At 40.8% G+C, this 15,719-nt stretch overlaps 1 protein-coding gene across 4 annotated transcripts in view; it reads right to left on the reverse strand.

Annotated features, from left to right (window-relative positions):
* Window positions 1–15,719, reverse strand: part of BCAS3 (BCAS3 microtubule associated cell migration factor) — a 1,315,291-nt gene that overhangs the window by 1,042,395 nt on the left and 257,177 nt on the right. For all 4 annotated transcript variants that reach the window (XM_040424689.1, XM_040424687.1, XM_040424688.1 and 1 more), the window contains exon 12: window positions 8,648–8,818. In XM_040424689.1, coding sequence (XP_040280623.1) covers window positions 8,648–8,818 — 171 coding nt within the window. The remainder of the gene's footprint in view (window positions 1–8,647; window positions 8,819–15,719) is intronic.

Here is a 15,719-nt window from a genome sequence, read left to right on the forward strand (position 1 = left end):
TTTTTTTCTTTGCTCGTAAATATTGTATTCCTGTAAAAAAAAAAAAACTTAGAGTCATAGGGGCGCTGTTCCACCTGAGAGCTGTCATGAGTCATCTCCCCCCTCTCACACCCATCTCGTCCTCCATCTCTACACTTCGGCCTGTAACACGGCAGTGCATGGAAATCTTCTGCGCCAGAGCGAGATTTTGCTCGGCTGATGGTGAGGTCAGAAAACACAGGGGCGATGTGGGAGAGGCAGAGGGGAGGTCTTCGAGAACAAAATGGTTAAGCAGGGAGATGACTCGTGACTCCCCTCAGGCAGAACTACTCCCTGATGACTCCATAAGATACCTAGTCAAGACGTCAGAAACATTATTTTTATTTTTACATGAATACAAAACTTTTGAGCATAGACAAATACAGTTTAAGAATGACTTGAGAATGCACACTAAGAATTTTTAATCAGCTCTATATGTCAATTCTGATGACCGGTTCCCTTTAACACTACCATATTGGACTGTTCTTGTAAATTATCTTGTTATCAATGAGATAAAGAAACTATCAAGCATATATAATTTTATATTGGGTAGAGTTTCACATAGACTATCCAAAAGTAAAAGATCTGTACCTTTCCTGTACTTCTTATACAGATCAGTTCTAACGGGGTTTGTGTGACAGCTAGTTTCAGACTTCTGTTACATCACTGGACCCCAGTTGCCACCGGAATCCAGCTTTGACAGTCATGACTGACTTACTACTGTAGTCAGTCTGATTTGTGAATTTGCGTATATTGGTTGTTAGGGGTTAAATCACATGGCTTTAAAAACTTTAAAACAAATGTGTACTGATTCGTAATGCTCTGCAAAATTATGCACACATTAGTTCTGCTGCAAAACAAATCTGATAAGGCAATCTCTAGTGTGCTGTCCATTGTGAAAGCCTGTGCAGACAGAACAATAGCCTGTGTTATTTTTACATTTCTATTCTCCAGAATTATGGAATCTGTTGTGGATTCACTTAGTCAGATGGCAGTAGATGATGAATGGTCTTTTTTTCTAACTCTCCCATACAAGGTCACTGCTGAGGCACCTCAGGAATCATCCCAAATTCTTCTGAAAAACAAGCAGGTCTCCTGACTTGCCATACTTGCTAAACGCAATGGGTTTTATTTCATAAATGTGGATTAATTAAATCAATGGGTACATTTGTCTATAGAGAATTTAAAATTGCTTCTGGTAAAAATGTTCTAGGTATGGTTGCAATTTTGGCTTTTATTCAATATAGTAAATGGTTTACCCTGCATATTATATAGCACCTATAAGAAAAGAAAAAAACGAAAACTTAAAAAAAACCTTATTGATTCATCCAAAAGAGATTGCAACATTTGGATAACTTAAGAGCCCTTTACACAGACCGAGAATTGAACAGGTCATCGCGAACAAGCGTTCATAGGAAACTCTCGTTAGAGATAAACTGGCGGTGTAAATGCACCGTCGATTTCCCGATGAACGAGCAAAATGCTTGTTCATAGGGTACTTGGATCATTTGTGCAGCACAAAAAATCCTTGTTTCTCAGTGGCAGATCGTGCTGTACAAACATGATCTGCTGCTGGGAAACGACCAGTCTGTAAGGGGAAGAACGATGGCAGAGCTCTGGAAGAGCTGGAGGAGATCGCTGCATGTAAGTGCAGCGGTTTCCTCCACTAGCAATCAGCAGATTGTCAGGAAGGAACGCTTCCTTCCTGACAATCTGTTTGTACATCGTCCCGTGTAAAGGGACCTTAAAAAAGGATCCATTGGCAACCAGCTGATCGCTGCAGAATCTTCAGCTGAAACCCCCATATATTAACTTCAAGAGAAATGCAGTATTACCTGGCGCCCATTCAAATGAAGGGGCAACTATAAATAATCTATGGTCACCCCAAGTCCTCTATAGCAAAAGTTGCTCCTTGCTGTAAGGAATAAAAAGAGGGCTTGTTCAAATAGTATTAACTTTTTAGGGGCGTTGCTAATTAAAAGTGTACCTATCAGTTATTTTTTTGGCGGATTAAGTTCATAACCATCTTTATAGGGAACATGAAATGAATCAACAAAACAGTCTGAACATGTCACTGGTACTAGCAACAGTCCACGAAACTGGTGCTCCTGCAGAGATAATTCCTGCCGTCGTAATTTACATTACACGTGGTGAAAAGTGCTAATTTAATTTAAAAAAAAGCAATCATTTATTATTAAAACTGAAATACTTACAATTAAAATAATGGTAAACAACTGAAAATCAGGATTTTGTACAATATAAAAATATACAAGAAAACATATGCAGCAAACATTTAGTGCATCAGTACCACAGAACACAATAAACATCAGGGTAACAAAATGAAAGTGCAACAATTCTGCATGTTAAAAAACACAAAATATAACATTTTCAAAATCAAATTATAATACATTAAGTATATAAACATTCCATATGTACCCCAGTTGTTCAGCCATGTGCTCCCTACTTCTTCTCACTTTTTTTTTGCCAAATCTCTTTTTATTAAAAGATATAATCAAACATATCAAACATATGTTCATACACTAGTAACAACAATACTGAAAAAGGTTATTACAATTGGAGAGGTACATACTATCCGTGAGCTCTTTCCCAAGTGCTATTCTAGCCCTCCAGGTAAGTTCGAGGTTCGGAGGGGATCACAAAGATCCTCAGAACAGCTTGTGTTGCTATAAGACAACTGGCTGGAGCAGAAGCCACCCCCTTTTGTGCCAGGTCTGTAGTAGGACAAAAAGAGAAGTAAACCCCACCCTTGATTAAACCCCATTCCTTCAGCTGGTCACTAACTCAAAATGCAACAGATCAGCAGACTAATCTTAAAGGGGTTGTGCAGTCTGTCTGTATTGATATAGGTCATTTATATATGATCAGTGGATGTCCAACACCCAGCACCCCCACCGATCATCTGTTTGAATAGAAGGTGGCAGTCCATGTGAGCACTTTTTCCTCTTCATTACGCTGCCCGTCGTCACTCCATTCACCTTAATGCAGCAAGTACTTGTAATTACACTACTTTCTACAAAGGAGGCAACATGTAGTGTAATGAAAAGGAAGCTGCGCTCGCATGGAGTGCTGCCTCCTCTTCAAAGTGCTGATTGGTGGGGGTGCCAGGTGTCAGACCCCCGCTGATCTGATATTGATGACATATGCTGAGGATAAGTCATCAATATAAACAGGCTGCACACCCCCTTAAATCGTACTTTCTTTGCAGGTTTTCTATGATAATGTTTCCAAATCATACAGAAAATACTGCAGACTGAAAAACAGCAAGTGCAACTATATTTCTTTATTCACATATATCAGTTGTGCCCGGCCAGATATCTTAGGCTCGGGAGGCGGACACAACTGATATATGCAGACAGCACTTTAGCGCACAGATCTGGTGTCTATCCACTGATGGCGTCACTGACAGATAAACTGACCATGAAGAGTTTTTCTGTCCTGTGATAGTTGACATTCAGCTTCACAATTGATGCACTGGATGTATAAGAATGATCCCTCAAAACTATGGGATCAGTTCTGTGTTCAGTTCACCTCCTATGTGAGGCAGAAAACTGAACTTGATCCCTGGACATATGTGAAGGGGCCCTAAAAAGGAGACAAGATAAGAAACAAGTAGAAACATCCAAATATTTTAAATATATCTGGATCTGCTAAAATGAGTAAACTACCGGTATGTTCATTTCCTCACAGTATATTGTCTGGGCTCCTGATGGGTGCACTCTCACTTCCTAATGAAGAGGATCAGACACTGCTGTTTCTATGGGCAGACTAAAACAGTTATTACGTTGCCCGATTTTTCGGCAGATAAGCGCTAACGAGCATTTGCATGAACGCTTGTTACCAAACATCTTGCAGTGTAATACTGCCGCCAACTGCCCGATGAATGAGCAAATGCTCTCTACTCATCGAACAATCAAATCTTTTGACATGTTAAAAAAGGATTGTTTGCAGGTGGTAGATCGTGCTGTCTAATAACGATCTGTCGCTGTGAAACCACTATACAGCATGGGGACGAGCGATGGAATAGCTCCTTCCCATGCTGCATGTAAAAGCAGTGGTCTCCTCCGCTAGTGAACAGGCGATTGCCAGGAGGGAATGCTTCCCTCCCGACAATCGTCTGCCTCATTGGGCTGTGTAATACAGACTTTAGCATTATGCATGAAGCAAAGGGACTACAGGCCTTCTGCGAAAAATTTGCTTTTTTTTGTTAAATCTTTAACAAGGACATATTTCAGTACAGCATCTGGATACGTTCTCTGCTTTTCTGATGGGGATTATCTTGTAACTGTGATATATTAACAGAGTCAACAGAAAAGTTATGCCTGACATAGGATCTCCAGGAGATTTGGTAATTAATAGTTGCACATATTTTGGGGAGAGATCGGGTGGGGCTGGCCATAGCCCCTACAGGGAAATTCCATGGTGGGCCGATGCCCAGGGGGCTACCCAGGCCCTCCTCCGAGAACATAGCAATCTGATTAATTAATGCTAGGCGCATGAGATACTTATGTACCTGGCTGGTGCCCTCCTGCATTCAATTGTATAGCTGTCCTGAGGAGATGAGGAGGCAATTTTATATGCTGGACTGTGGTATTTGGTTCTGTTGGGGTGGTATTTTGAGCTGCACTACAATATTGCTGGCCATGCCTACTTATGTTACCCCTGCCTTCTGTCAATTTGGGCCTGCCTACAACATGGGGCCATTTTTATTTATTTTTTTCCAGGGTCACTTTAAATTCCCAGTCCGCCCCTGGAAGAGATGAAACAGTAGGTTTGTGCTTATACCCAGTTTCTCTGTTATACTGGAAAGGAAAAGAGGGCATAAAGGATAAAAAAAATCTTGGTCTGTGACATCATTAAAAATTAAATAAGGATGGCTTTGTGATTCAAAGAGACTGCCTGCAGCTCTGCTAATATAGCCAAATAGCCAAGTAAATAGCAAAAATAAATAGTAGGATGATGTAGTGATAAACTAGAAATGCACTTTTGCTTTAAAGCGTATTTACTGTATACGTCTCAGTCCACTATTAACATTTTGCACAATGCGCAGAATGATTGCCTTACTGGAATATATTTTATGGTGGCCAGTGTTTAACTAAGTAGCTACACTTTTACTCATTTGTATAAATAATTTAAATTTCTGTTGTATATACAGTGCCAACATAATCTGCCAGGGAAGTACACAGAAATCACAGGGTCCCATAGAAAAAGTCTACATAGGTCTTTCCACACAAAAATGCAATTATTGAAATTAAATTAGTCAATACATGAAGAGTGCATTCTCTGTTGCATCTTCTCCCTGTCATTACACCAATGGTGCCATCCACTTTACTCATGCCCGTTAGTGCCTGCCAAAATGAAATCCCTTTAATTTCAAATTCTCCCCCATCCCACAAACATTCCTCCCTTTATGCCCATTAGATATCTCCCCCTAGAGGGCCTCCCGACATAAGTAGAAGTTCCCTGGTCCCCCTTGGGAGAAGATAGGTCTGATGGGCCCCTCAAAATGGCCACTTACAGGGCACAGATCAGTAGCCACAGCTGGATGTGTAACTCACAGGGACCCTTCTTCATCCATGTACCTGTTAACATAGGGCCAGTAAGTCATCAAGACGTGCAGTGGCCTCAGGGCACAAATGGAGTGTGAACTTCCCCTGATTGCATAATTATCTGTTGTGAGGAGCGCAGGACTCAGGCCTCACTGCACCACTCCAAACAATGAACCACCACAGCCAAGTGGGTCCCTTCATACCCTGATGGCTGCCACTATACCTGGGAACCCTTTCCCTTCCCAACTGGCCACTCCATCTCTGCTTCCACCTGCCCTGATACAAAAACACACAGTTAGCAACATACTTAGAACTGTGTGCCAGGGGTGTTCACTTCTCAGTAAGCGAACACTTGTCTCCCTTTCCAGCGTAGCAGTGCTAGCTTGAGACAGGAAGGGCAAGGTGCTCTAACTTGTTCGGCCTGCTCGGCTAGCCATTTTATAAAAATAGCAGAGACTTCCCCTGGGATGAGACAGTAGAAGGAGCCATCTGGCTCCAAGGCCCCCTGGTCCATAGAAGCTGCGTGGTCTGCCTCCATTGGAGGTAAGCCACTGTATTCTGAAGTGTTGTACAAAGATTGTCCTAATTCACATCAGTACTTGTCCCCAAAGGGGGCCACAATCTCAGACACACACACACTAGGGCCAATTAAATACGAATCCAATAAACCAACCATGTCTTCTCAAGCAGTCTGGACTTGGCAAATAATGATGTACCATAGTGACAATCTCTATAAAACTGCAGAAAATAGTAAAAATGTTCAGATCCACTGGATTAAATCTTTATCTAACCAGCAAGGAAATCTTGGTAGGTATACTGCTATATTGCACAGATTAAAAAGTACGGATCAGCAGAAAATCTGAAAAGTAATAATACATCAAGTTAAGGAGTCATTTGATGACATAACAGAAATAATATGGATGAAATTGTCTAGCAGCCTCTTAAAGTATAATTTTTATCATAACTTTCAAGAAAGTATATACAAAGCCCTTATAATTATTTTAAGTATGTTCTCCAAAGCGAGCATTAATGGCCAGTTCATGCCCTCAGTAAGATTAAACAAAGAGTTGCATTAACGTAAAATAAACAACGTTTGACTGAGCCATTTATCACCCTCGGTTGCCGTGTTAGAGTTCACAGGTTCAAATCCTAGTAAAGTCAATTAAGCATTTATATAAAGGTCATTCAAATAAATAGCAGTTGTAAACGTGCATTATAAAACTTGCCGATGGCTGAAGACAATGTAATTGGTTAGGATTAAGACTGTTCCTATATAAAACACAGACATGTTAGAGTAAGTTAAAAAAAAAACTTCAAGCTATGTGAACATATTCGGCATATGGGCCAGGAAAGCTTCTGATGCATATGCCGATCGTAGCCATAACATACCCACATAGTCCAAAAGAGTGTCCTCCGTCACGGTAGAAAGCATGTGTATATCTATTTTTTTTACTATATTATACTGCCAAATATCATTAGATATTATGAGATAAACAGTGTATCTTGTATTGTCATAAGCGTTCATAAAACGTGGAACCCATGCTCAAGATCTGGTCCCAAATTAACAATTGGTATCAGCATACTTCAGTAATGTACAAAAGTTATTGTACTACCTGCAGGAAGGCATTTGCATATGTTGGTTCAGGGTGCATCCAATACACATATGGTTTTATAATACTAATTGTACAAGGATGTATCCACAATAACTGAGATCACTTTGAAGGGGTTCTCCTGGCCGGCCGTATTTCCATGGCTGCAGCGGTGACATCACGTTAATACGGCCAGCTGTCTGGCAGGATGCAATGAGGCCACTGATTGGCTGTAGCAGTGATGTTATGCATTGTCAACATGATGTCACCACCAGGTAAGTGGAGCCTGACTGGGAGAACCGAAGCGACAGCGATGGATCTGTCTTACTTGTTCCGTATTTCAGGGAGCTCTCAAGGGTTGTCCTCTTTCTTCCTGATACTAGACAACCCCTTTGAGTCTAGGGAACTCCAAACACAGGAGTGGAAGAGAACATAGTGGCATAAGGGTGCTCTTACACCAGGTCAATAATGAGTGCCAATTTACAATATACTTTACAAATCGATCGGTGCTCATTAAAAGGGCCTTGCACACAGCCAAAGCCAAGTCAGACGGGGGTGAATGATCAACAATACGTGACTCTACGCATGCAGTTAACATTTTTATGTAAAAATTTAAGAAACAATAGCATTGCACGCATGCTACATCTTTCAGTAAGCACTATTTGTGTGTTTATATTGCTTACTGGTGCCATAAATGAAACCTATTTTGCTTTTCCGAATAACAAAAATGTCTGACGTAGATAGAGCATTTGTAGTAACAATCTATAGCGGCAAATTTACTATATAACTGGTGTTCATGAAGATAGGAAAGGTTACACTCTCAAACCAGTTCTTTATGATGTGTTCATCAGACAGATGTCAAAGTGTCTAGAAACCAAAGTGCATGTATTGTACATACTATTAGTCTACATGATTAATGTACTTGTAGAAATAAAGTGCACAAACTATATATGCTAGTTATTGGTTCAAGACCATATGCTGTGGTCATGAATCTGCATAATTGATCCTGCCTTGGGCTCTAACAACTGGCCTTTCCCTGTAATGATTTCTTTCCCACTCTTAACTTTGTGTTGAGCCTCATTCATCTTTTAAATAATTCACTTTCTGTTAATTGTGGTGTACAGTTAGTAATAAAATGGTGAATCCTTTTCTTTCCCAGCTTACCAATTAACCACTCTGTCTACTTACAAATTGCACCATCTAGCTTGTTATGATGCACCAGCAATGCTCTCCTAACAATAATACGATTTTAAAGGGGTTGTCCCATTATTACAACTTATTCCCTATCCACACTATGCGTGCTGCCATTCTATTAAACACATGCTCCCATTCTCCTGATCGGTGGTGGCCCCAGCAGTCGGATCCCCGCTGATCAGACAATTATCCCGTATCCTGTGGAAAGGGGATCCATTGTTGTACTGGGACAAGACCTTTAATTTTTGACCAGAACACAACAACTTAAGATGAAATTACCTGTCCTTCAGCAACATTCTCTGTGTCAATAATAGTGATAACTCCAGGAACAAGAGGACTACGCCTGGTGTTGCTGTGTAATGATAGGTCTTCATCTGAAGATCCTGCAGGCAGAGTACCAGTTAGCTGGGTAACAACTTTTCCAACCATTGTAAGGCCAGTCTTTAGAGTCTGTAGGGATAAAATCCAATATATGATTATTACTCACCTATGCCTGCAAATAAAAAGTATAAGCTCAATATGTTAACACATCCACTGCTAACCTTAGACTGTAAAAGGTAAAGGCAAATTGTCAAAATGTAAGCTTTACCACCACCAGTGAAAACTAAAATCTGTAAAAAATACATTATCTTATAATCCTACAAACCACAGAACTATAAAAACTTAAGGAATACATGTTGCAAGACAATAACTGTGGGAAAGCTTTTGTATTCAGCTGACAATGACAAATGACCCAATAAGTAGTGTATGTTTTATAAAAAAAATAACTAAATAAATTGAAGACTGTTTGCCTACACCCACGCAAGCATATAACATGTATATAATGATCATGCTGACAACTCAATTTCAGAAATTTCACTAAAATGCTCAACTTGAAAATTTATGTCCTCAGCGATAGATGTTATTGCAGTTTTATTTGTATGATATAAGCCACGTATAAACATTAGTGTAATCGCAATTTTACAAAATGTATTTTTTTTTCTTTCAACATCAAATGAATGTTCAGCAGAGAAAAATGAGCAAATATGAACTTCATCAAATCTCAGCCTGAGCCAACGTGAATGGTGCATGTCCACATGCACTTCACATCTTGCTGAAGTGGACATCAGGTTTTGTCGCAAAATGGCTGCTAAAATAATGCATAGAGATGTACATTATTTATTGTAATTGCTTGATTCAGCAATCTTACTATTGTTGACTACCCTACTAGGCCCTCCCCCAGTTGTTTCTAAGTAAGGAAGACTGACCAACAACAATCTACTACACTTTGATGGTGAAACATCAGGGTCAGCAGTAATTTTTGACATGTTCCTTTATGATGTGACAATCTGGTTTGTCTACTAGATAGGTGCCTGATTTGGGGTAGGTCTATAATGATCTCTTGTAATGCATATTGGGAGGCTTTAATGCTGTTTTGAGAATTCACTATGCACCGTGTTTTTATTTAATAATTTACACTTGATATTTCTGTCTATTATTTTTGTACAATATACCTTCTGTAGATACATTTGTACTATAGGTTATCTATTAAACCACCATTATCCATTCATGTGTGTTCTTAAATTACAGTCTAAAAAAAATATATATATGGTTTCTAGTTTATGTTGCTCTGCATATCTGTAATACATTAATAAAGAATGTACAAACCGGATTCCAAAAAAGTTGGGACACTAAACAAATTGTGAATAAAAACTGAATGCAATGATGTGGAGATGGCAAATGTCAATATTTTATTTGTAATAGAACGTAGATGACAGATCAAACGTTTAATCCGAGTAAATGTATCATTTTAAAGGAAAAATACGTTGATTCCAATTTTCACGGTGTCAACAAATCCCCAAAAAGTTGGGACAAGTAGCAATAAGAGGCTGGAAAAAGTAGATTTGAGCATAACGAAGAGCTGGAAGACCAATTAACACTAATTAGGTCAATTGGCAACATGATTGGGTATAAAAAGAGCTTCTCAGAGTGGCAGTGTCTCTCAGAAGCCAAGATCGGTAGAGGATCACCAATTCCCACAATGTTGCGCAGAAAGATAGTGGAGCAATATCAGAAAGGTGTTTCCCAGCGAAAAATTGCAAAGACTTTGCATCTATCATCATCAACTGTGCATAACATCACTCGAAGATTCAGAGAATCTGGAACAATCTCTGTGCGTAAGGGTCAAGGCCATAAAACCATACTGGATGCCCGTGATCTCCGGGCCCTTAAACGACACTGCACCACAAACAGGAATGCTACTGTAAAGGAAATCACAGAATGGGCTCAGGAATACTTCCAGAAACCATTGTCAGTGAACACAATCCACCGTGCCATCCGCCGTTGCCAGCTGAAACTCTACAGTGCAAAGAAGAAGCCATTTCTAAGCAAGATCCACAAGCTCAGGCGTTTTCACTGGGCCAGGGATCATTTAAAATGGAGTGTGGCAAAATGGAAGACTGTTCTGTGGTCAGACGAGTCACGATTCAAAGTTCTTTTTGGAAATCTGGGACGCCATGTCATCCGGACCAAAGAGAACAAGGACAACCCAAGTTGTTATCAACGCTCAGTTCAGAAGCCTGCATCTCTGATGGTATGGGGTTGCATGAGTGCGTGTGGCATGGGCAGCTTGCATGTCTGGAAAGGCACCATCAATGCAGAAAAATATATTCAGGTTCTAGAACAACATATGCTCCCATCCAGACGTCATCTCTTTCAGGGAAGACCCTGCATTTTTCAACAAGATAATGCCAGACCACATTCTGCATCAATCACAACATCATGGCTGCGTAGGAGAAGGATCCGGGTACTGAAATGGCCAGTCTGCAGTCCAGATCTTTCACCTATAGAGAACATTTGGCGCACCATAAAGAGGAAGGTGCAACAAAGAAGCCCAAGACGATTGAACAGTTAGAGGCCTGTATTAGACAAGAATGGGAGAGCATTCCTATTTCTAAACTTGAGAAACTGGTCTCCTCGGTCCCCAGACGTCTGTTGAGTGTTGTAAGAAGAAGGGGAGATGCCACACAGTGGTGAAAATGGCCTTGTCCCATCTTTTTGGGGATTTGTTGACACCATGAAATTCTGATTCAACATATTTTTCCCTTAAAATGGTACATTTTCTCAGTTTAAACTTTTGTTCCGTGATTTATGTTCTATTCTGAATAAAATATTAGAAGTTGGCACCTCCACATCATTGCATTCATTTTTTATCCACTATTTGTATAGTGTCCCAACTTTTTTGGAATCCGGTTTGTATGATTAACCTGTAGTTATGTCTATGAATTTTTTGTTGTGTATGGTGGAAAGGATTAAGGCAGTAATTTATTATCTGATTTACGTCAACTTTTGGTGTAATTAGGTTGTACATTTTGTCGCAATAAAATCTGTGACTTTACCCGGTCACACCACTTTTGCAAAGTGGCGGAAAAAACGGGCGTGGCATAGGCAGGGAAGAGGGCAGGCCGGCCAGCCCATCTCATTTATAATTTTCTACGCCAGTTTATTGTGTGGAAAATAGCCTTAAAGTACGCCAGCAAGGGAGCTGGCATAGTTTAAGGCATGTTGCACGGCCGTCAGCAGCAAATGCCAATCATGTAGACGCCTGCACCTCTACATAACTTAGGCGCATCTACCGGCAGCACACAGTATAATTCGCCAGTCTTAATAAATGTCCCCCTAAGTGTTTATATGTGGCATACAACGAGCATCATTGCTGTGGGGTCTTTAGTTTTGTAGGTGTTAAAATATGATAAGGCATGAAAAGAAAAAAAAATACATAATTGACTGAATTAGGATCATAATTCAATTTAGGTAAGCGCCCAAAAATATCCCCTAGCCAGACAATCTTCCTCCTTGTTTACAACCAAGCAAACATTCGTTCTGAACACAGTAAAATATCACTTAGGGTGGTCTCACACATGCCATAGCAATGGGTTAACAATCTTTCCTAATTGATCTACCTTTAAAATCCATGATTTGCTTTGGCGTAAGAAACAACATTAAAACAGCATACCCTTTACACAGGCAGATATAGGACCCTTTACACAGGCAGATATAGCACTTGAAACCCGCTTTACATAGAGACAAATGATCGGTAACGCGACTGATCTTCCCTATACAGTTTTCTTTTCATATAACAAATTGTCAGCAACACACTCAAATGTGACGGTAAAGCAAAAAAAGCTAATAAAATTCCAAACTTGGATATGCGTGTGACACCATCTAAAAAAGAAAGCATGATGGACTTTATTCACATGTCCACCACTTGGACTGTTAGTGCATTGCTTAACAATATGATCATGAGGGGATCTATTTGATTTGCTTTAATCCTCATGGAAACCAGGGCTGTGGAGTCGGTAAGCTAAAGTCCCAACTCCAGCATTTTATCACTCAAGCTCCAATTTCTTCATAATTGACTAATAATACAGTAATACATTAATTATAGTAAAATGGAACCATTGAGCTTTTTAGGCTACTTTTCAGACTTCTTAGATGGAACTGAAACCATATTTATTGGAATACAATTCATGAAATTCCTGAAACCTTCTAAATTCCTATAAGTAAATATGTAATGCACTATGCATTTAATAACTGGAAAATACTATTATACAGTCGTGGCCAAAAGTTTTGAGAATCACATAAATATTGGAAATTGGAAAAGTTGCTGCTTAAGTTTTTATAATAGCAATTTGCATATACTCCAGAATGTTATGAAGAGTGATCAGATGAATTGCATAGTCCTTATTTGCCATGAAAATTAACTTAATCCCAAAAAAACCTTTCCACTGCATTTCATTGCTGTCATTAAAGGACCTGCTGAGATCATTTCAGTAATCGTCTTGTTAACTCAGGTGAGAATGTTGACGAGCACAAGGCTGGAGATCATTATGTCAGGCTGATTGGGTTAAAATGGCAGACTTGACATGTTAAAAGGAGGGTGATGCTTGAAATCATTGTTCTTCCATTGTTAACCATGGTGACCTGCAAAGAAACACGTGCAGCCATCATTGCGTTGCATAAAAATGGCTTCACAGGCAAGGATATTGTGGCTACTAAGATTGCACCTCAATCAACAATTTATAGGATCATCAAGAACTTCAAGGAAAGAGGTTCAATTCTTGTTAAGAAGGCTTCAGGGCGTCCAAGAAAGTCCAGCAAGCGCCAGGATCGTCTCCTAAAGAGGATTCAGCTGCGGGATTGGAGTGCCACCAGTGCAGAGCTTGCTCAGGAATGGCAGCAGGCAGGTGTGAGCGCATCTGCACGCACAGTGAGGCGAAGACTTTTGGAAGATGGCCTGGTGTCAAGAAGGCCAGCAAAGAAGCCACTTCTCTCCAAAAAGAACATCAGGGACAGATTGATCTTCTGCAGAAAGTATGGTGAATAGACTGCTGAGGACTGGGGCAAAGTCATATTCTCCGATGAAGCCTCTTTCCAATTGTTTGGGGCATCTGGAAAAAGGCTTGTCCGGAGAAGAAAAGGTGAGCGCTACCATCAGTGCTGTGTCATGCCAACAGTAAAGCATCCTGAGACCATTCATGTGTGGGGTTGCTTCTCATCCAAGGGAGTGGGCTCACTCACAATTTTGCCCAAAAACACAGCCATGAATAAAGAATGGTACCAAAACACCCTCCAACAGCAACTTCTTCCAACAATCCAACAACAGTTTGGTGAAGAACAATGCATTTTCCAGCACGATGGAGCACCGTGCCATAAGGCAAAAGTGATAACTAAGTGGCTCGGGGACCAAAACATTGACATTTTGGGTCCATGGCCTGGAAACTCCCCAGATCTTAATCCCATTGAGAACTTGTGGTCAATCCTTAAGAGGCGGGTGGACAAACAAAAACCCACTAATTCTGACAAACTCCAAGAAGTGATTATGAAAGAATGGGATGCTATCAGTCAGGAATTGGCCCAGAAGTTGATTGAGAGCATGCCCAGTCGAATTGCAGAGGTCCTGAAAAAGAAGGGCCAACACTGCAAATACTGACTCTTTGCATAAATGTCATGTAATTGTCGATAAAAGCCTTTGAAACGTATGAAGTGTATGTGATTATATTTCACTACATCACAGAAACAACTGAAACAAAGATCTAAAAGCAGTTTAGCAGCAAACTTTGTGAAAACTAATATTTGTGTCATTCTCAAAACTTTTGGCCACGACTGTGCACTTAATAATTGTAACAAATATATGAAGTTGTCCTACATATGAATCCGTATTTTTCGCCCTATAAGACGCACCGGCCCATAAGACGCACCTAGGTTTTTGAGGAGGAAAATAAGAAAAAAAAATTTTTTAACCAAAAGGTGTGCTTTTGGTGGGTTTTGAACTAATGGTGGTCTGTGGATGACACTATTATGGGGGATCTGTTGAGGACACTTATGGGGGATCTGTTGAGGACACTTATGGGGGATCTGTGGGTGACACTGTTATGGGGGATCTGTGGGTGACACTGTTATGGGGGATCTGTGGGTGACACTGTTATGGGGGATCTGTGGGTGACACTGTTATGGGGGATCTGTGGGTGACACTGTTATGGGGGATCTGTGGGTGACACTGTTATGGGGGATCTGTGGGTGACACTGTTATGGGGGATCTGTGGGTGACACTGTTATGGGGGATCTGTGGGTGACACTGTTATGGGGGATCTGTGGGTGACACTGTTATGGGGGATCTGTGGGTGACCCTGTTATGGGGGATCTGTGGGTGACCCTGTTATGGGGATCTGTGGGTGACACTGTTATGGGGGATCTCTGGATGGCTCTTATTGGGGTCTCTGGATAGCACTGTTATGGGGATCTGTGGATGACACTGTTATGGGGGGATCTGTGGATGACACATATATAGCATCTTATGCTATGTGTCATCCACAGATCCCCCCCATAATAGTGCCCCTGCGGTGTGAATGACTCCCAATAGAGGGGGTGGGGGTCGCATCTGGTTTTATAATGACAGCGGGGCCCGTGCAGTGACTGTATTCTACAACACGGGCCCCGCTCACTGTATATAATCTTATCTATAATTGTAGGCATTGTTAATATATAAAATATATATAAAAGTATATATATAAAAGTTCAGGGTAATCAGCGCCTGTATACCGTACTGCTCGTAGCAGAGAGGAGAGAGGAGGCAGGCTGGAGGACGGGCACTGGCAGCGTGAGTCACTACGTCATGCGCCCACACCGCCCGCTTCATTCATAAAATGGGCGGCGCAGGCGTGTGACGTAGTGACTCACGCTGCCAGCACCCGTCCTCCCGGCCTGCCTCCTCCCTCCTCTCTGCTACGAGCGCTTGTAAGTATACAGGCGCTGATTACCCTGAACTATATTAACAATGCCTACAAAGATAGATAAGATTATATACAGTGAG

Source organism: Bufo bufo, chromosome 3 (assembly GCF_905171765.1).
Source record: "Bufo bufo chromosome 3, aBufBuf1.1, whole genome shotgun sequence".
Classification (NCBI taxonomy): Eukaryota; Metazoa; Chordata; class Amphibia; order Anura; family Bufonidae; genus Bufo; species Bufo bufo.